The sequence below is a fragment of the Anopheles nili genome, chromosome 3 (genome assembly GCF_943737925.1).
Source record: "Anopheles nili chromosome 3, idAnoNiliSN_F5_01, whole genome shotgun sequence".
NCBI lineage: Eukaryota > Metazoa > Arthropoda > Insecta > Diptera > Culicidae > Anopheles > Anopheles nili.
Genome location: NC_071292.1, coordinates 3,624,942 through 3,647,608, shown reverse-complemented (window position 1 = coordinate 3,647,608; position 22,667 = coordinate 3,624,942). Strand labels below are relative to the sequence as shown.

The following is a 22,667-nucleotide window of genomic DNA, read 5'->3' as shown; positions in this document are numbered from 1 at the left end:
AAAACTTTTGCTCGGCACATTTTTCATCCCGCTGCTGGGCCCTTTTCCGGCCGTCGTGCCCCATGGCCCTAAGTCACAAAATGAACAAAATTTATTGCCCCGGCACATCAAAGCGTGACGGGCAGGGCCAACTTTTGGGTCCCAAAATGCTCACCGTTCGTTTCGACGATGTCCCTGGAAAAGGCAGGTTGCCAAGCGACCGGTTGGTTGCTTTGCTCGAACCGTGTATACGAAATGAAGTGCAAATTAAATGAGTTGCCGAGGCAAAGAAACGATATTTCAATCTAACCCCATCCAAGCAGCCAGGTGCGTACGCAACCGAGTGTGGTTTTCTCTCCCATGGATTTCGGAGACAGTTTTCCGTAAAACATTTTCCCGTGCTCGAAATTATTAGTGCCAGCTTATCATCCGTTATGATGTTTGCAAGTGCGGACATGCACACGCATCACCTTGGTTGTTGGCTTTAGCCCTTTTTTTCCTCCACTCTTGATACTGGGTAAGTAAAACGTGTGTCTATGTGTGCAACATATCGAGGATTTTGATCCCTTCGAACAGCAAAATTACGTAGCGGAAAAGTCGCTGCCACCCATATTCGCCCCAATGTCCCCAAACAAGCTAAGGTTTTTTTTTCTTGTATTCTACGACTTTGATTAAATTGCTCTCCGTTTATTCTCCCCTCTCGCTCTCTTCCACCCCTAGGGTGCACTCTGGTGTACGGTCGGTATCATCATATTCGGCGCTGTGGCTGTGATTTCATGTTGGATAAAACGATGCAGGTAAATATGGCACAGCCAAGCAGCAAAGGCTTTAAAAAACGGAACATTCTGCTCGCATAGCAAGCATGGGGCCACCCGGGAATGTTTACAGCATGCACATACGTCGGCTGCGTGTGTGTGTGTGCGCCAGGGAGTAGCGGGAAAAAGCGCACCTCGCATGTGGACGACGACGAACCAACAAACTTTGCGCACGACCAGAGCATCGTGCCAAGTGTGCACATCGAGTGCAATGTAATGAAATGCAGTGTATGGTGAATTGTGCAAAAATATGCCACAAACAGTGTATCAACAGCCGGGGCAGGGCCACGTGCTTGTGGAGGGATTGGTTGTACTCTTTTTTTTTTGTTTTTTTTTTCGACCCTTGGGGCTGAGCAGCATAAAATGTTGCAACCGGCACGAACACCGGTACCGTAGTCATGTCTGACAAGCTGAGCTGGGCGAGGGCTGGTAAATGGTGCTGTAACAATCGATTCCCTGAGGCACGTGGGTGATGCAGTATTCGACTGGGACGTGCGGGGAAGGAAACGCTTACAACAAATCAAACACAGCCCTCCCAGCAACCCGAAGAACGCCAGCAAGGTGAACGCAGTGACAGTGACAGCTCGAAACACAAAACTATTTCTGGCAGGGCTTTCGGCTAACCCTCGGTGCTCAATCGAATCCACCGCACACCCGACCAATCCCATTCAAATCACATTTCAGGGCTCCGTTGCGAATACCAAATGAAATTTACATCCCTTGCCAGCGGCAACGTAATCTCTTTTCGCTTCCTTTCCGACGCCCTTTCGGTATCATTGCATTACCATTCGCCACCAATTTCTTGCTTTTCCAGTTCGTTAGACACCACCAACGCGGCTTGACGAGTGCCCATGGCCAGTAGCAAGTAAATATAAATTGGAAAACAGCATAACAATGAGGGAGTGAAAGGGAAAGGCCAGAAAAGCGAAGGCAAGCGTCAAAAACGCGTTCTTCCCCCAAATACGGCTCAATAGTATGCAAAAAAAGACCACACGGTATATCAAATGAATCCCACGGCCCTCTCTAGTAGGGCTTTTCTGGCAAACGATACAATTATTCGACAGACCAAAAATGAGACAAAGAAACCAACCAAATACACGTACACACTCGGATAGCCAAAAAAGGTCCTGGAACGTTGGCGGGAAGCCGATCCGGAAGAACTGACAGGATGGTGGAAAGGCTGTAAAAAAGGACACGCAAATGCCAGTGGTGCCACTGGTGGTTCAGCTTTTTCCATTCCGTTTGGGCTCATGTTCCTCTATTCGGCCGGATCTCTTTGCCACCGGCTCCATATTTCCATGTTTATTTTTAATCCATCCTTTCCGGTAATGAATCGCGCCCGGTAGTTTACGGGAGTCCGGCAGAAGGATTGAAAGGAGTGCTGGAGGCCTGAAAACCAACCTTCATTCTGAAACGCTGCCTTCCCGCTTGCACTATGCTCGTTCGCCTGAAGGGCAACCGTTACTTTTTGCTTTCCCCGAGTATCGGAAGGAAAAAGGATGATTGATTATTTTGTAACCGATCGAAATTGATTTTAGATTATCTCGACCCACCCGGAGCCCTGACGTTCCAACAGTCCTGTTGTGGTTAGTTCCGGAGCACTTTTTCAGGCAAATAAACTATCGAAGAACCTACGAGCCCACGTGCCCAAGGGCCTACGGTTGAACCTGAGCCGGGCTGGTAAGCCACCCACATGAAACAACTCAAACACGGTGTCCCCCGAGATCGTTGCGGTTGTGGCATTTAGGGGTGCCCGCTTTACCCATTTGTTTGCAGATCCACCAGAAAAAGGGTTTGTTTTCCCGGAAAACCCCCCGAGTCTCTTTGTGGCTCTATTAAAGTGCGCCTGCCGGTTGCGATGATGGAACGCCTTTTGTAGTGCGGTAACGAGTTTTTAACGACGACATTACACTTGACCTGGTTGTTACATCGCAAAGGCTGTAGCATCGAACACTAAAGAAACTATCACCTTTCGAATAGTAAATCGATAGAATTATTCCACGATGGCGTCTTGAACTGCAGGGTTTTTTCCGTACACAAAAAACGCCTTCTACTTTCGAATGATATCCCAATTTCAAGTTGCACATTTGCTCCAAAAGTATTCATCTTGCATTCTAGCAGTTGCGATAAAACTCCTTCGTGTACGTGTGCTTGCAAACGTACACGATTTATTGTACATGCACCACCGAACATCCTTATTCGGCACCCGGATTTGTTTGCCACGATGACACTTCTAGGCCTACCGGGGGGTCGGCAAGAAACCACGGCACTTGAAACCGGGCCTAGCTTTTTCGAGCGGATGTGGATAAGCGACTTTCAATGAGGGATTGCTATCGTTATCCGGTCGAAGAACCACGGCTAGCTGGTCGTGGTTTGTAGAATCATTTTTTGTTCTTCTTCGTTCCGTACATTCAGGCGAAAAAGGGCTCTCGCAAAACCGAGCAAGATTTATGTCGACGCCTTTCGGGGGAGGCTTATCTTTGCGGTTGGCTGCGCCGAAGCACCAAGGCACAATTTTCCAACGACTATTCGACCCACGGCGTCTTTCTCTAGAGGGACCACCAAATCCCCCTACGAAGACTCACTTTGTAGACCACCCAAGCGGCGATGCATTTGCCGACATTTTCCTCCCTTGAGATCCACACTCAACCTTTCCCAGCTCGCCCACTTCGCTGGGTTCGGCCAGAGCAAAAGGTCAAAGGGTAACCAGCGTTTCTCGAACGCAATTCCTTTCCACCACGGGCAAACTTACGTCGGTTGCGCCTCGCTAGCCTTGCAAAGCTTCCATCCCGCTGCGGGAGAAAAACCACACACCGAAAGTAACGCAGCTGGAAAAATTACAACGCTCTCTAGCCCGCCTCATTTTCCGAAGCGTTTCTGCGTGCGTAGGACCTTCGCTTTCCCGGAGGGCTTTCGAAGGGTTTGTTTTTTGTTTGGAAATTTTAATTTTGACATTTCACGTCCACTTTTGTGCCAGCGCTATCTGCTGCGCCCTGAAATGGTTCGAAACGCTCGTGTTCACCCGGGCGAAACTTCTGCGAACGATCGGCGTAGTGATGTGGGCGCATCGTTCAAAGCGGTCCGAACGAATCGAAGGGCAGTCCAGCGGCCGGAAAACGGTCCTGACATGCTCCACTTGTTGATGGGCTTTCGACGGGAACAAACGGAAACATAAAACGGTTTACGGTTCGTGGTGCCAGGCCGCTGTGACACGAGACCGGCCGTGCGCTAAATCTCAATGGGTGTTGGTGAAATGAAATTTTAAAAATTCATAACTCAAACCTCCCAACAGCCGAAGCCGTTTGATGGAATGCAGCCCGGGTGCTGGTGCTGGGTTTCCATCAAAGTGTCATTCTTTGGTCATCTAGTTCCCTACATCTCGCATTCCGTCTTCGCTTTCCTTCACTCTCTCTCTCTCTCTCTCGATCGCTCGCTCGACCAAACACACTCCGAAAGGTGCCCCGGGAAAATGGTGCCTAAGAAGCCTACCCTGCGACTGGGCCCACGGTTCCGAATAATGAATCCAACTCAGTGACAGCTCCTATGTGCCTGGACATCCGCGCGCATCCTTCGCAGCTGCTTTGGGCTCTAACGGCCCGGATCCGCTTGTTCGTTCATCTCGCTCACTTTCATGGTTACGCTGCTTGCTCTCATTTCCCACCCACGTAGGCTCGAGCGTAGGCCCAGGCGGACCGTGAAAAATTATCCTCCAAGAACGGGCTGGCACTTTTCGCGAACACAAACACATCAACCGAAATAAGAAAATGCCGCCCCGATGTCGATGTGTGCCCGGGCCGTTTCTCCGGAGCGTGCTACGATCGTTTCTTCGCGGAATGCGAAACCCAGCGCGGCCTACGCACCGGCGTTCTTGGACGTGGCAGCGTTCTACTTCAACTTTGCTAAATGGCAAAGGTTGAAATTGCCCTCCGGAGGTGGATGGATCCGTTTTTGCCTTCCCAAACGGCTACAGTAGCATTTCTGAGCCAGAACATTTTAACTCGTTTCGTGTAATTTTACATCGGAAGCTCACAGTGTGCCTAATCCCTGCCCAGTTCCGATGTCCACGTCGATGTCGCAGTCCCGTGGCGTCCAAATCGAAGTCAGCAAATTGACTGCAAATTGGTGACATGATTAATTGGCATCGGCAAACGCCGCGAAACTGAAACACTGTAAACCCCCACACCAGCAAGGCAAAAGGACCGGCACCTTCCCCGAGGCGCCTGTTCCACGGACACCGTAGAACTTCTCCTCCTCCTCTTCCTCCTCATCCTCCTCATCCATTACATCGGGTGGGTGGAAAAGCTTGTTTGCTCGGCGCATCAACACGCACACGTTCTCGGCACCACCCACGCCCAAAAAGGGCCACGGCAGCGAGTTGGCTTCACTGGGCGAACCGCTCGAGTCATATCCGTCCCGTCCGTCGACGTTGACAGGTGGTGCCTTTTTTCCGCGTGCCAAGCAAGCTGGCTGATGTGTGTGCGGCGCGAAGAAAATCGGTCCATCTACGATCTAGTGTGGCGCTGAAGTGGCAACGAATGTTGGAATTTAGAAAATGTTTGCATAAAAGTGCCAGCGCGAAATTGCGGAATAAGCCACCGAACTCGCTTGGCCAGCCTTTCCACAGTTCCAGTCCTGATGTGTGTGTGTGTATGAGTGGAAGTGCATCGTTGCGTTAGTGCGTTGGTTCGTCCTTGGCGAACATTTCCAGCCCGTGTCGAACGTTGATCCGTGGCTTCCGACGTTGGATGGTAAAGTGATGCATGGTAAAGTCACGCTTGTGGATACGATCCCTTTATCGACTGGCAGACTGGGCTCTGCGCTGGAAGCGAGTAGAATTGAAAGTGTAACGAGTGCATGGAGTGATGGTAACGTACCTGAGCGGAGGAATTTAGGCGATGTACAAGACCGATTGAAGGCATTTTCTGGTATACCTGCCTCGTTCAGCTCTATTGGGAAGTGTCCGTTTCGTTTTTTACATGAGCAAGTTTTTACCATTTCCCTAGACATCGCTTTGGGACAACATTGCAATATACCAACAAGGGTTGCTTTCTCAAGCGAGAATGAACCTCCGCTGGTAGTTGAGCGAAATGCAATGGCTCCAATAGGGCTACAACGAAGTAATAGTCTTCTATTTTTCACTTAATATGAAATAATGTCCTTTTTTCGAATGCGCCTCCTGTAGCGATGCAATGCAGCGGTTTACATTGGTGCAATTGGTAAATGTAACCTGAGAGCACAATTTGCAAGGATCACACCAATACATAACACATTAGGATACCATATCCCGGTGTCCCTAATTGTTACCCCACTCCAAACTGACGGCACGTGACCCTTCAGTCGCTGACAGTCTGCGGGCGGAGGTATCTTAATGCGCTTACTTGCACGCCTTTTTTCCCGGCTTGGTGAACGCGACCCGGCAACATTGTGCCATTGGCTTCTCGTGCCAACACGTGGCACGTCCAGGTGAGGAAATGGAGCTACTTTTAAAGGTTCACCGGCAGAGTACGGCTTGCTGTTTCTGGATGTATGTTCACCGGTCGCTATGTGCAAGTGTGATTCAGGTTTAAAACGCGCGTTTGTCGACAGATGAGACGCACGTTTCCTTGCACGGTTGGCACGTGCAGTAAGGCCCAAGTTCCCCCGAAAATCCGTCACGTCACCGCACTCCAAAGTCACATTCGAATCCATTCCTCAACGGTACCGTAGTAGAAGACTTCGGACACGTGTGTTTCTGAAACGCTTTACAAATCCCTCGCCCTTGGTCCTTTCCGCCTTACCAACCAACCCTTGCAGGATACAACGAACAAACGTCAGCCATCATCTGCTAGATCGCACCATCAGAAAACTCATCCTGAACAGCAGCAAAAGCTACGTTCGCCGGATTCATCACTTCCATCACAGCAACCGAGTGCGGTACAAAGGGATCAACAGCAGGCTCCGCCGACGCTGCCACCGTCGTTGCCACAGCAACAACAGGAGCATCAGGAGCACGAGCTATCGGCAATACAGGAAAAACCGTCAGAAAACGTCCAAACGCCTTGTCAACCGGTGGCACCGCGACTCGAAACACCGAGCAAGCCATCCAAGGACGGCACGCCGGTCGGCGGCCCGGTGTCCTTTTCCTTCTACAAGACAATCAATACGGTGATCAAGAGCAGCCGCAAGATAATAGTGCGTGTTTGCGAGGTGACCAATGTAAAGACCAAGCTCAAGATGTTCAATCTTTACTCCACGATGAACAAGCGCAATGGCGCAGACGATAAGGAGGCGAAGGAGGTCGAAACGACCGGGCACGATCGCTTCTGTCAGGAACGACCCTCGAGGTAAGTCCTGTGTCCTCCTGTCGGCGCCAGTGGCGGAACGGTGGAGCCATCACTTCGATGCAGGTGTCGGTGCAGGTCCTTCCGTGTGCAGCAGCAGTAGAACCCGTTCGCCATGTGTCCGATAAAGTGTGGCTCGTTTGCGACCAACCGAGCTGAGCTCCTTCAGCTAGTCAACGGAGAACGGAGCTAACAGTTTGACAGTTTAGTCCGACGGTCATCATAAAAATGGTGGAGAATCTCCGAAAGCGAACTAAAAGAATGGCTTGGGTTGCAGGGCAACAGAAAATCTTTTATTTAAACTGCTCTAAAGCAAACGGATCTATAAAAAACTCCAAGGATGATTTGCTCTTTTGAGCATTCTCTTGCAGCTTGTGTTAATTTTGTGCACTTCATCTCATTATCATATTTTCTTCTTCACTCTATCGCTCCATCGAACAAATGTTCTAAGAGTCATAAATCTGCCCCACAAATAGGCCTGCCTAAGGTCAAAAGCGATTTAAACGCGGTTCAGAGCCTCTTTTTATTTGTCAATCGCAATTACACACACAAACACATCCACACCGACTCAATGGTGAGAGAAGAAAAAACGGATTGCTCGATCATTTTCTCCAGGACAATAGCGCAACTTGTTTTCTAACGATGCCCGCTTTTTTCTGACCCTCCACTGCTCTCTTCCATCTACTGCATCTGCTGCACTGCGGGAGGAGCTTGCACTCGGCCGCAACCCTGCAACCACCACCACCTCCCCCGGAGACCTTGACAACATGGCACAACGCTCGCACGAAGCTTATTAAAACTAAAATTGCGTTTGCTTTCATTTTCTCTTCCTTTTCTTTCTCTCTCTCTCTCTCTCCATCCGTCCCTTTCGTTTCTTCTCATTTCCGCTTCCTGCTCCTTGTTGCATCGTTACCGCGACTGTTTGCGCCATCTGTTATATCCGCACTTTTTCACGCGGTTGCATTCGATTGCATCTTTCCTGGCTAATTTCCCGACTAATGTTGCGAATCGAAAATAAAAAAAAAACCACCCACACACGCTTCCCTCGTTCTGCCTGTGCATGCGCCTGGCCTTGATCGAAATGACGATGAAAAATCTACACACATACACGCGCCCGCACATAATAACCTTTCCTAGGTCGAGTTACCGACGGAAGAAGAGAAAAATGAGACGTGCCCAGTCGGCGGCCGAGTTTCAGGAGCCGCGAGCCGAACCGCCTCTCACTGCGGCCAACAAGCGCATGCTATTCAGGTAATTCAATGTTCTAACCGTCCGCCTCCCAACTTATGCAAATGCCAAGCTTTGGACCTGGTTTCCTCAAGTCCTTTTTTCCCTAGCTACAGCTTTTCCCTAGACAAAGAGCCTGACTCCTGAATTGTCTTTTGTTCGTGGCCGTTGGCCTGCTTAATTGTTTCTCGCCCTTTGCGTCTCATAATTTCAGTCCCTTGCCTCAGGCTCATCCTTCCGACTTGAACTCGCAGTCCTTGAGTCCTCGAGTCCTTGCCATTCGCTTATCATTCGCTCCACTCTGCTCTTCGTCTTTCAGGGGTAGATCGATCAGTTCCGAGCACGACAACAACTCCGAAACCGAACATTCCGAACGATCGCCGCTGGTCAGCGCCAAGCTCGACTCGCTGGCTAAGTTCCTGTTCAGCCGGAGCCTGCTGCAGGATAGCACAAGCGCGGCTAAAGAGAACGAGTCGCCGACAAGGTTTCTATGCCCTTCATACTACTCCATACCTACTACTTCTTCATGCTACCTACTACCTTCTTCTACTACTGCTACCACTACTACTACTACCACTAATACCGCTACAACAATTGTTCAACTGTACCCTCTACCAATATAGTAGCCACTTTATCAATTTACTTCATTGTTGGTTAATGTTACGTATCTGCATTTGAATGTATACATGCACAGTCTACTCATACATGGTTACACATTCCTCCTCGTCTCCATGTCCCTTTTTCCGTCCATGAGAGAGAAGCAGTTTACGGATGAAAATTGTTCAAAATTTATCAACCAAAAAATATACCTAAGCTATCGTTAGTTTTGACTTTTCAAATCAAATGCTTTTCCTTTTTACCTATCCTCCTTTTCCTTAGCATAATTCACATTACACACATACACATTACATACATAACACCCATTCCTAGAGTGTTGCTTTGCTGAGCAAAATAGATAAATCATTCGATAAGCATTTACATTCCCTAGAGCTACGAGACAGACGTACAGCCAAAGGACCTCAGGTCAAGTGCCCGTGTTTAGTCGTGCATAGTTCAGTTACCGTTTTCTTTTTCTATACGTTGTGCCTTTCTTTCTTCAACTCTCTGAATATCATTCTCACTTTCTTTATTTGTTATTTTTACCATTTATCCATATGAAATGTAAGATACTAGAGTTATTTTCTTGTAATTCAATATGGTTCTAAATTTTAAAACAACTTTGAAATCCTCTACTTTACTAGAATAGCGTTGATTTATAAAAACCTAGCAATGATTAGAACAATCTGTACAAAATTTTGGTTGCCGAAAGAAATTAGCACGAGCTCCATCCAGCCGCTCGAGTGTGAGCCAGTGACTAGCGGAAGAAAACTGACTTGGTTTACGCTTAAGCGAATCATAAATAGCTCAAATAGATTCAGGCTCAAATTTGTTAGCAAGCACTTCAAATTTTCTGGGAAAGAACGGAAGTCATTTCTCGCACTTGCTCCGGTAACCGAAAGGATCGTCTGAAAAGGGGTCAACGACTAGTACTTCATGCTAATTGGGATTCGCGCTTATTTGCCACCATCATTGGCCTCCATCTTGGACCTATATTTTTTGCTTCGTGTAAATCTTGAAACATCTCACAAAAACTTCAACAGATGTGGTAGCTTTTCCTTAACAATTGTTTCAGAGTAAAATGGTAAAAAAAGGGTATAAAAGAGAAACGTTATCGCCGCAAAAAGTTGCTTCGTGCTTTGCGGCCATGAGGCACGATCCGTTTCCATCCCGGTGACATCTAATAAATCTCGCAGCTCTGAGTTGAAACACGACTGCACCGACGAGAAAAGAATTCTTGCACTCGAGCGTGGCTGGATAGATGAAAAGTTTCATTACGCTCGCCAATCCATCAGAAAACATTTCGTTTTATATCATTGTTCCTATTCATTTTCGTGTTTGTTACCTGTTCATCTGCCCTGAACAATCAGTAGTATCTCTATTTTACTTTACATTATCTTCTTAATCTTATCAGTAATCATCTATTTCTCTTCTCTTCTCTCATTTTCCCACTGTCTTCCTGTTTATCTTCCTCCTATTCTTTTTCGTCCCGTATTGATGACCACTTTTTACAATTTGGATAGAAAACGACATTTTGTTTTCTTCTTTTATATTCAACTTGCCTCACTCCATAATTGAAACAGAAAATGTACGAACTAAATTCAAAAAGCAAGCAATTTTAGAAAACAGAACTACTACTCTACTCTCTCTCTCTCTCTCACAATTAGTGACAAAAAAACTCATAAACATACAAAAAATCACAACTACACGTGGCAAAGAAAAAGTGCAATTAATCAACAATAAGTAATATAAGTAATAATACCTCCAACAACGAAAAACAATTGTAAAATAAGCCAAAAATGAAAAGACAATAAACTAGCCCACCGATTTGTGGTCCCAATCCAATCGATTCCAAATTCCTAGTCTACACAAGATTGGAGTAGGCGTCAAAGGAGTTGATAGCCATCGTCCAATTGTCAATTGACTTGTCAAAAACTACACCACGTTCACGTAAATACTGTCAATGATATACCAAACTGTTGGTATATTTCTACTCCACACACAACATACTGCACACACGCGAACAGCCACAGTTTAACTAAAATAAGCACAATTTGAGCACGAAATCGAACCCACGAAGTATCCAAGCCGGATGCAATTCGATAATGGAGTGCTATTTGTTTAAATTATTTGCTCCAATGACGATTCATTGACGTTCTCCCATTTCCCGGTCGCTTCCATTATGGACACCATCGAGCTTACGTGTCTTTTTTCATCAATTTTCTCCTTGCGTTGCTCGTTCTTTTCTTCTCCATCTGCTGTCATGTTACGTTTTACAAGCCTCTACTATCTATCGCTATCATTTTCGCTTCACATCTTTTTGAATTAAACTCGTTTTATCATCTCTAGCTCAATCTGCGATAGCCGTCTAGCATCTATACTAGTTTTGTTTGCTCTCTTTTTCTGATTGTTTGAGTTTTACTTTTGCATTTACCCTCTTTTGTTTTTAGCAAATAGTGATGACTACTTATTGCATTGTCATAAAATGCACTGGATAGAAACGGAAAGTAATTAAAATTCAGCGCTCAGCTTTCGCCTTGTGTTGCTGTCATTCGCGCCGCTCTCCTCGATAAGGCCATCCACATTCCTTATTTGATTCCTTCATTCGCTATCCTTCAGAAATGAAAGGCTTAATGGTTCTGAATCCGTTGCATTCTTTATCCATTCACTGGTGGAGAATCACAGCAAGAAATAACGCCTGGAATTCTTTATTTTTCTAACTAGTGTCCGTTTTTCTGCTAGATGAAACTCACTCTAGCATAATGGGGAATAAAACCACTCCAGAAGAAATCCAGGCACTATGAATGCGGCAGCCAAGTGTGTGAATATTACATTACCACTCGGAGTAACTTTCGTGCTAATCTTTTCGCTTGAGCTATTTATGTTCTGCCATGCCATCCACACAGCCGCCCGTTGCTGATTCAGCTGACAAGTGACTTGAAGGTCACGCTTTCCTTTACATTCCCAATGCGGGAAAGAAAATTACCGTTATCAATTTAGTGGAAAACTTTTACCCCATCTGTCAGTTACACCGTGCCACCATGTTGGCATGGCAGCCATTGGTCTTGGCATTTATTTCACTCGATCTTAATCTACTGGACTGGCGATACACGCTACTGCCCGACGAAACGCGTATCGTTCTACCTATGCATTTACTCTTCACTGCGCTCAATCACTCTCACTCACTCTCTCTCTTCTTCTCTCTCAATGCCTCTCTCATTCCAGATCCCATCTTGCTTATTCTCTATTATTTAGAATTCCTTTTTCTTGCTACAGACATGCATCTTTTGTGTCGCCTTTGACGGATTGCTGATTTGCGAAATGAATGTGTCCTTGCTATCAATATGTTTCAATCTTTGCTTGGCATAACCACATTGTTCACCCTTTTCTTTGTCCGATGATGTTCTTGCCCCTTGACGAGCGTTTCGATGTACATTCATTTCTTAACGTAATCTGTTTCAATGTTTACCCGTTTGTATGCAATGTCCTGTCGGTATACCTCAGCTCATCATCAGCCAACAAATCGAATTCGTTTGCATGACCAACAAATAATACGAAATACATTTGCCATTTGCCGGAAGTTATAGTGTTAAAGGTGATTCTCCTAGACCGTCCATTTATGGGATGCATCTCCATATTACTTCAGACACGTTATTTTGTTTATGTTACCAAAAACCGGCAATTGCCCAGGTCAATCCTCCCAGGCAAGGGAAACCTCATTGATATCGATGGAGGCGCCTGGTCATTGTCCCATGCAGTGAGCGTATGTTGGCGGACACTAATGCGATTAGAGCGCTTTGTGCCGCCACAAGTGTCCACGTGGGCCAAGGTAACCTGGGCAATGAGTGCCGTATCTACCGATTAGCACTAGCCAACCACCGTGTAAGAATCCACGTACCGCCATGTCACCAGCGGACCCACGTGTGAGCACGTGGCTCGGTGTTTCGCTCAAAACTGGGGTTGAGGAGTTTTCCGTCCATGGGTGAAGCCATGTGCCTTGTCAGCAGTCTGTACATACGCGTTGTCGTATCGCAATCGATGGTCAAATCGATGCCCGTTTGAGATCTCCCTCCCGGTCCGTCTTTCCTGCCCGGTCCAGCGGTGTCGAATGTAGCCGTTCCAATGCAACTTATCGCCTAGCTCAAGCTCATCATTTTCTGTACATACAAGTGCCCGATAGCCCGTTGACTAGCGTCAAATTAGCTCGCACGATTAGTATACCCTAGAGGCGGCTAGGCGCCAGGTTTGCCACACAGTTGGAGGCAAACGAGCAAAAAAAAAAAGCCAACAGCTACAGGTTTGTATAGTCGTGTTCCGGTGTTGTTGCGTTCGATATTTCGATATGTTGTATTTCTTTCTCTCTTTATCTCTCTCTCTCTCTCTCACTCTCAATAGCGTTTCCATTTAGTTTTTCTTCTCCAAAACCCATACATTAGTGATCGTATAGTGCTGTTGGGAAAAACGTTGTGGTTGTGGTGGCTAAATGGGCTGGGAAACTGGGTGTAGGGAACGTGGGAGGGAAAAGGAAGACTGGACCCTACCGTACATTAACTAGTCTATACTAACCGCTATCGTGGTCTTTGTCCATGTTTTTTTCTCTTTTTTGTTTCCCTTCACGCAGACACAGCGTGCGCTACCAGCAGTATACGGCCCTGGACAGTGGAATAGGGGCTCCAGATCGCAGTCCAAGGGAGCGAGCGGCTCGGGAGCGGGCATACGCCGCGTCCCAGGAATGGTTGCAGAACACGGGTGGCCGATACGAGTCCATCGCACACCTAGATGACATCGGATCGCGCTCGAATAAGCACTGGTTCCTACTGAACGACTGCACGGTACGTCATCCTGTTAGGTCCGGGCCTTTTTTGAGCAGGCCCAATAATCGCAGGTGTCCCACCCACTACGACGTTCTGCATCTATCCACAGATACGCACCGATCGGCTCATGACACTGCTACCATTACCTCCCGATTGTATTGCCTTAGAAGAATTGCCGCCGTCTGAATGTCCCCAGGGAGTGCTGATGGAGCTGCTCGGCTCGCTGCAGCATCCGTACATCTACCCGGTACTAGATCTAGGTTTTTTCCCCTCCGATTCACACCAGTACACCAGCCTCGTGATGCCATTCAATCCCCGCGGCAGTCTCAAGGATCTCATCTACAAGGTGCCAACACCGAACGCTGCAGGATCCGGCGTGCAGAAGCAGTAACGATTGTCGCTTTTCTCTCTTTCTCTCTTTCGCTCTCGGTCGAGCAGTCTCAATGGAACGAACCGTGGAGTCGCAAGTACACGCGAAAGTCCACCTGTTTGCCTTTGTCGCAAGTGCAGCGACTCGGGCGGCAGATTCTGGAAGCACTGTTGTTTCTTCGCGAGCGCGGCATTCCCTCGCACGGTCACCTGCACAGTGGCAACGTCATCCTGCAGAATGGAGTCGCCCGGTAAGTTTCAGTTCAAATGCAAATATTGACACATTATAAATTGTGGAATGAGCAGCAACTAAGACGGCACCTACCCTGACGAGGCTACATTATCTAGCGAACCTCATTCACTTGCAATGGCTTTCTTAGTAATGTTTTTACGTCAAAAAAAGAGCGAGTATATCGTACCGAAAGTAACAACTTGAAGTCGAAAGCAATCCATAATAATTTCACTTAATGCAACGTAAAGTGCAACCAAATCCCGTTTGAGACCATTGCAATCAGGCGAGTTGGCGTGTACCTGATCCTTTCAATCCGGCTGCGATTGAAAAACTTTTCAAATCAAACAAAGTTCAATGCACTTCGCATCGCCGTGACCTGAGCTGCGGTCGAGGCCCCAAACCACCTCACCGTACATTGTCCGAACCGACATGACATCGTACCACACTGTGCTTCCGGAGTTGGTCCATTCTGGTGTGACCAGCACGTACTTCGTAGCCATGTCCGTCCGTTCATTTGTCGGTCCGTATGTCCGTGCGCCAGGAAGTGATCTATTCAAGTGCTGAAATGCCACCACACACACGTGCGCGTGGGTTTTTCACGTGCCCTTTTATGCGCGCCGACCCGAATGGGTCGTATTTCCAGCTGGAATGGGAAACTTCCGAGCATGACCGGTTTCAGACTACTCGCACGCCGTGTCGGACAGCGAACGGTGACACATTATGGTGACGTTAATGTGACTTTCAATGCATTCAACGTCGAACCTCGAACCGTTTCTCTGCATTCTACTCTTCCCGCGCATTTCTCGGAAATGAGTTTGACAAATGAAGCTCCCGGCATTAGAGGCTGAATAAAAAAGCACACAAATGGTCAACCCATTGGTCCGCGAAGGTGCCTCTCGTAGCGGTTTCGAACGAACAGCGCCCAGGACTGGAAAAATATGGCAAACAAAAAAAAGAATGGACCAATGGAGCTACAGTTTCGACCCTTCCGGACATACGTGCGGTTCGGAGACATAGAAAAAAGGTCACAAGTCATGATGACAATGGTGTCTCTCAGCGGGAGGAATGTTTATTGTGGTACCGGTATACTTCACCCAAGACTAAGCAGTGATGGATGAAACTTGTCACCCTCGGACACCTCCACATTTAGGTGGGAGAACCACCATTGAATCGACGCAACACTCTACACGAGTATTGGAATCCCATAGTAGCTTCCTAACGATCCTTCAATGGTGTTGATAAACATTTTGACTCTATTTTGAAAATTTCACTGAACATGAGAAAACACAAAGCGTATAGTCAAGTGCTCCAAGATGGCTGGCAATTATTTCAATTACGAATTTCAAACCGTATGTGCAATAATAGATATGGTTTTTCACTTTGCTAGACTTTCCGGCTTGGAGAACGGACTGCTTGGGTTGAACTCGCGCGTGAACGCCGTCGTTTGGGCTCAGTCCGCGCCAGACATCGACAACATTGATGTTATCTGCTTCGGTCACCTGCTATTCGAAATGTGCGCCGGATACGAGCTGACATCACCGCAGCCTACTCCTGGACACTATCAGCTTGATCTCGAGCGATACCCACAGGTAAGAAGAGACCGGAAACTGACATTCTTGGTGCATAGCAGCCGCATACTTTATCCTTTAAGAAACTCTTGAACATGAAGCTAAAGTAAACCAACTCCTCAATGTTTGCCTTCCATTTCTTTTTCATCACACGAACAGGTCGTAGATGTTCTGCAGATGATCTTCGAGTCACCGGATGGCCGCTACCCGACGGTGGAGGAGCTCGTGCTCTGTGATATTTTCCGCAATATCGATTTAAGAGAAATGCGAGGAACATGTGTGCCTGTACGTATCGTGTGCTTCTCGCTTTTAATTGGAACCAATTTTTATGTGTCGCATCTGGGCCACCCGTCGGTTTGCTCTTCTACCTCTTGCAGTCCTTCAAACACGGTTTGAGCAGCTCCACCTTGAGCTTACTGAATGCGGTCCGACGTCGCCAAGGAGCCATCCTTAGCACATCGTACAGTGAGGGCAGCTCACCGTGCACACCACCATCGACCCCACGAGATCGGAAAACCGGGTGTGTAGTCTCTGTCTAGCTACTGCTGCTCTCTGCTCCGCTTTTCATCATCATCATCATCCTCATGACCAACTACTCCACCAACGCATTCTCTCACTTCATGTCGCCTCATTATCACGACACTTTCTCTTCACCTTTTCTCCCTCTCTGTTTCTGTCTCTTTCTCTCTATTTCTCTCATTCACACACGTACAATCACACCCAAGCAAGCGACCACGACGAAGACGATGATGATGACAGCTCATCTCACTGACAGGAGAATTCATCCTTTCGCTCATTCATTCATATCCTCATCAAGACACCGCTCATCGCCCAAACTGTTTGTGTAGTAGATTTTAGTTTTGAGCGTCACTTTGCAAGGACATTGCAGGATTGTTTTGCTTTTGGGACATTTTTTGATTTTTTATCTCTCATGTTGTCCAGCATAAATGTATTCGCGCGCGAATGTCTTTCACGAGGCAGCCTTAGCATTCTACCAACGGCGACCATTGCATTTTTCTTTCGCCAATTAGTGGCCAACCGCGTGTTTGAGTGTGTCTTATCTGTTCCATTGCATTGTTTCGATTCATGCACCTCATGTAAGACCGAGCAATTATCTCAACCTTCAGCCATGCTCTTGCGCAATTCTAATATGTAACCGTTATCCGTTATATGTCTTTATCATCCGATGTTATGCCAACAACTGTGTCTACGTACTACGTACTACAACTACAATACAAAACCACCAAAACAAATTCCCCCTCCAACACGAACCGCGCTCCTCCCCCGGTCGTCTTGTTTAATGTAAAGCAAGCAGAAAACGATGTGAATCCTTTCTAATTTATCGACCGCTTGAAGAGCCTTCATCACATTCGCATGATGCATCCCTCGTGCAAGTGAAGAAGTGCAGCGCCTGATAGAGAGATAGTAGTTTCCAGTGCTTAGCCCAGTCTCCAATAGAGCGACTAGCTTGAATACGGGCTCTATTTTATACTTCTTCCTAAATGAGTGTTTATGATTTTCCTTTATTTGTCAAGCATTCCACTCGCCAATGCGAAAGCATTTGGTTTTCCAACCATGTAACAAGCTAGAAAGCAAATAGAAAGCAAACATACATCTTGAAGCAAAGATCAGATCAAGTATTACTCAGTGGGAAAGAAATACCGTTACGATGTTAGTCCCTCCGAAAGGATTCGATTGCAATGCTTCTTGCTCCCAAAACCGAATCTCTCTACCCATCCTTCCATCTAGCCCAATTTGCGCCAGGTAGGACACCCCGACGATGCGCTTCCCAAGGCAATATGTATGATGATCGACAGTAAGTAAAAATTAAAATGCCACAAAATGCAAGCGAACGCAGAAAGCATTGACCAGTTCATCCATTTCACCAGCCCGTTGAGGAACACACTGGTCGCTTCTTTTCCGGTTCGGTTGCGTGCTTTGTTCGGTTTTGTTTTCTCTCCATTCGGTTGCCTTTTCCTTTTCCGTTTGCTGGCATTTTTCTCGAGTTTTTCTTGCATCCCGTCCGAGCTGTCCTGGAGGCTTTTCGCAGACGTTTCAGCTCAGATGCATCAGTACTGTTGCGGAATGACCAAGTAGCCGTTGAATGCATTGATGCATCTCGACACACTCATTTACACCCACACGCAGACACACAAACTGACACTTGTAGAGTAGATTCGTTGGTTCGTTTTGAGCGCGAAGCAAATTAGCACGCGACTACAAGCGGAAGAAACCCAATTTTTTCCTCAATGATCGCCTTCTCCACACGCTCCCAGATCCAATTTCGATTTTCTTCGACATGTGGTGCACCATTTCTACTGCTCCCAAGCCACAAACGCGCCCTATAGCTTCACGCAACACACGAACCACGGCATAACATCGGCATGAGATTGTCATTTTGATTTTCGTTTATTTTCCGTTGCGTTTGCATCCTTCTCGTGCTGTTGTTTGTTTTCAACTTTGTGTACTAGATGGTAATTTTTTTATATTTTTTTTCACATAGTACTTATAATAGATTTCAAACGATTCTCGCTCTTATTTCCATACCAAGAGCAATGGAAACTAAGTAGCTTATTGTTGTGTTTGTTACAAACACATTCATAGCCAGTTTCTCTTCGTTCCCATCTAAAAATGCAAAAAACAGCTCGTCTGCACAGTTTAGCAAGATACAATAAAAATTCATCCGTCAACCGATTCACGACCGTTCGGAGGCTAGCAAATGCTTCGAAATTGCGTTTTTCATGATTCATCAAATTTTATCCATCTTCCCAACCATATCACGCCATTCATATTCATCCTCCAAGCTGCCTTGTGGCCCCACTGCGGGACATAATGTAAACATGAGTTCGTTGTTGTACTTCGGTTCGCATCTGTTATGTTGTTTCTGTGTTATTATTTGCTCCTGCCATCTTCCAACGTTTCTCTGGACGATATCGACAAATCACACCAACGAAAACAAATACCAAACCCACCGAATGCGCTCGACGTCGCTTCTCAACCCCGGTTTGCCACCCGGACACCACCCGTTTTCTTGCGGTTGCCATTATCAACCGTGGCACGGAATCGCATCCTTCGATGGCATCTTCGATGATCGATCCACTCGTGAACACGCACACCAGCTATTACCATCAAGTTCATTACGATGAGTTTGAGTTTCGTTTGGCCTAACGAAGCCTCCGTGCGGGTGTGCTTTTCATATACTTTATTAATACTTTCCGTTCCATCGATGTACCATGCGCCTCCATCAAGAGAGGGAAAAGTTCTGTTTTTTTTGTGCAAATCATGCTGACGCATCAACACCAGCAACACCCTCGCCAGCTGTTGCTTGCTATTTCATTTACCGAATGTATGAGGCTCGCATAGCAAATCGACAGATGAAATAACAACCCATAGGGTAGATCTCTTCAGAGTCTGAGCAAAAAAGAAAAAATACTACCCTACAAAACTTTTTGCAATGAGCAAAATATATACATATATATAACTGGTGCCAACCATGCGACAGGGTTAGAATGATGTACATCTGTGTCTATCTGTGTTGATATAAGGTGAAAATAATCGCCACTACAAATCTCTAAACAGACGGCTCTGTTTTACTGGTACAGCTTAAACCTGTCCTCTGGTCATCGTTTCCTTTAGGTAAGCGTTAAAAACCAATGCATTTCTAGTCTGTTTGACTCCTTTCCTGTTTAAAAAAAGGCACCAGGACAACAAACTACAGATTTGTTGCAATCTGCTTGATATTCTCGTATTGCCAAGCATTTCACAAACTGCTCAACGATTTGATATTCCTAGCCATTTGCTAAACTCTACCACCACTCTCCCGAAATAGGTGTATATCAGCAACCGCTCTACTGCAAACAGTTCCCCGAACAAACATAAATAACGATACAAGATATCAACTCATTTTCCTCATTAGCCCCGCGGGCAAAAGCTAATCAGTGCAATTTACTCTGGCGTTCGAAATGCTGGAGAGTAGCACGACCCAAAGCGCTCCAATATAGCTTGCCCCGAGTCCTTGACACAATTATTGCTATCACGACGTTATCTTTCGTCGTTCACCTGAGCGTGCGCGCGTTGTTATCGCATTTCCTCCATTATACTGGTATTGAACGCACGGTCATAGTCTATCCGACGTGCCTTTTATACAAGTATCGATTGTCAGTCGCTATACGGCCTCAATTCTAACGGCTTTGGTGGTTAAATTGAGCCTTAGAAAACGCTCCAAAAATGCGTCGCCAACTCTCATCCTTTCGACAGTCCATCGATCCTTACGCACCATACAGCTAACGCTCAGTAACACACTAGATATACGTACCCTCTACTTAGGCTTTGCTTGGTGTAGCCAACTCGCTTAGCTTATCTTATCACTGCACCGAACCAATAGCGCCAACTAGTCGGCAGTTGATCAACACTGCGGGAAAAATACCGCTTACAAGCCGACCCAGACCATCCATCATTATAGCCAACGGTTTGTTTTATCGCACAAATTTTCCATCCTTCCGTAGTGTGCTTTGTTTTGCTGTTTTTTCCTCACGTTTCGCTCACGTTTCGCTTCTCTGGCGTGAGTGTGGGCGTGCGTGCATGGACGGCGTGTTCGTGTGAAATTATCTATATCGCTCCCGTACGGCCTGCCCTCATCCACGTTCCCCCAATCCGTATCGAGTCCGTCTTCTTTCTTTATAGTGATGTAGAATCCTCCGATCTGTCTAGTAGTGATTCCGAAGATCTGTTAGATGAAATAGTTATAGCGTCAGCCCGCATCGACGATCCATGCCATTACGACCCACTGAGCTCGCCGATACATTACTGTGACAATAATGTCCACTCGGACGACAACAGCAATAGTAACAGCAACAACAACACAATCATTCGTATAGATTCGATCGACGAGGCGCAAGGAGCCGGCTCGGGCGCGGGCTCGTCGTCGGTGGGGGCGGTAGCGGGTGGGTCGGGCGCCGTCAGCCTCAACCCATCATCCGCGTACAAGAACTCCAAATCACGCCGCATGGAGTACAGCAGGCGCGGGATGATGCTCGGGCTCAGCAACCCATCGCAAGACTCCGCGTTCGGTTCCATGACGGACGGGGAGTCCTCCAGGGCGTCCAGCTTTAAGCTCAGCAGTTTTGCCTCCATGAACTCCCCAATTGATGAAGGCGTCGAGGATCTGCTCGCGGAACAGGCGGCATTGGGAGCGGTTCCGATGGACAATCTTGCAACGTCCATCGCCAACATGAAGTACATCGATTCGACGGGGTCGTCTCCTTGCCACGATCATCATCATCATCATTCGCAGTCGCAAGTGTTACCGCAGAGTACGTCAGGATACCACGCAGCTGGTCCCTGTGCTGTCAGCAGTTCCCGTACCGAGCCCTCGATTGCATCCCGTGACATCTCACCAAATCGCTCGCGATTCCTGGAACCACCCAAGTTGATGATCAACAACCATTCGTCGTCGACGACCAACTCGTCACTTTGCTACACACTGTCGCCCCTGAGGAAATGCGCCACCACGGAGGTGTTCTCGCAGAAGTACCGCGTGTCCTCGTTCGAGGACATGTCGTACACGTCCTCGCGTAAATCGATCCGCAACACGAACCGCAAGATTTTCCGCTCCTTCGAGGAAGAACGACGCATCGATTCCGCCTTTATGCCCATCGACACCTCGCGTCCTCGACAGGCTCGCTCGTCAGGACCTCTGCAGACTCAGCTTTCGCTACCACCGATGCTGGCTCCACCGGCAACACCGTCCCCGAAGCATCAGGCTTCACCGGTATCCCCGGCCCGGAAAAACCACGCATCCTACCAAAACCTACACACGATCGTCCCGACGGCACGCGAACGTGGTCTCCAGTGGCGCAGCAACTTGATCAAATCGAACGAGTGTCTTTTCGAGACCTCTTTCAACTGCATGCCCACAGTTCACCAGCAACAGCCACATTCGCTCCATTCAGCGCCAAGTCTCTCGGTTGGGCTACATTCGGACCTTAGTCGCGTGTTCCACAGACCCCACGGATCGCAGGATTTGCCTACGTCCGATCGAGGTAGTGTGGGTGAGATGAGCTGCGATCGATTCATGCTTACACCGGAACCAGTAGCTTCTGGAAGCCCATCTGCAGCTCTATCAGTGGCAACATCGGCAGCAACCCTATCGTCCCCATCAGGATCACTCACCTCAACGAGTCGCCAACGTCCAAACCGAACGGACCGTCAGCAACTATTCTCTTTGGCGCGATTCAAACACAGCACTATCCTTGACAGTGTGTCCATTGAGGACTTCTCTTCTGAGAGCTCGCTCAGGGCATGTGGCACTGGGCGTTCCAACAGCCCTGCTAGTCCGTGTCGCAGTGCGGCCAGTGCTGGCTCCACATCCTCGGCTGCAGAAGGACGAACGCTCGAACTTGAGCCCAAACCACTCTCGTCGGATGCTACCTGCACGTCGGACGTCTCAGACACCGCCAGCGAGGACACAGTCAGCGTCAGCACAACGGACACGTCCTTGCTCAAGTCACCGGTGCCGAAGCGGGCTGTTTCTCCGGGTCCACCGAATACGGATCACCCGCTACACAAACACGCCCCCCGGGACGTCCGACAGTACCTGGATGATGCGACTGGCAGCGATGAGTTCGGTAATGAAGAGAAAACACCCCTGCTGGATGGGATGGAGTTGTCACCGATCTCGCCGACCGAGTCCGAACAAATGTTGTGATAATATCTGGAACTCACGGGGCGTCCTTGTCGCTTTTCCG

The 22,667-nt window shown here is 47.6% G+C and overlaps 1 protein-coding gene across 1 annotated transcript; it reads left to right on the top strand.

The window, feature by feature from the left end:
* Nucleotides 1-755: 755 nt before the first annotated feature.
* On the top strand, nucleotides 756-22,627 carry LOC128727622 (uncharacterized). Its single transcript, XM_053821551.1, has 11 exons — nucleotides 756-776; nucleotides 6,588-7,117; nucleotides 8,252-8,365; nucleotides 8,661-8,825; nucleotides 13,560-13,770; nucleotides 13,862-14,098; nucleotides 14,191-14,372; nucleotides 15,741-15,942; nucleotides 16,081-16,206; nucleotides 16,299-16,441; nucleotides 20,605-22,627. The coding sequence occupies exons 1-11, from the start codon at nucleotides 756-758 to the stop codon at nucleotides 22,625-22,627; spliced, it is 3,954 nt and encodes a 1,317-aa protein (XP_053677526.1).
* The last annotated feature ends 40 nt before the right edge of the window (nucleotides 22,628-22,667 follow it).

What these genes read in the sequence shown, in the direction of transcription:
- LOC128727622 (XM_053821551.1), top strand. Translation starts at nt 756, where the DNA reads ATGTTGGATAAAACGATGCAG. An exon ending in TCCTACTGAACGACTGCACG is followed by an intron (nt 13,771 to 13,861) that starts GTACGTCATCCT and finishes ATCTATCCACAG; the next exon opens with ATACGCACCGATCGGCTCAT. An exon ending in CTGCAGAATGGAGTCGCCCG is followed by an intron (nt 14,373 to 15,740) that starts GTAAGTTTCAGT and finishes TCACTTTGCTAG; the next exon opens with ACTTTCCGGCTTGGAGAACG.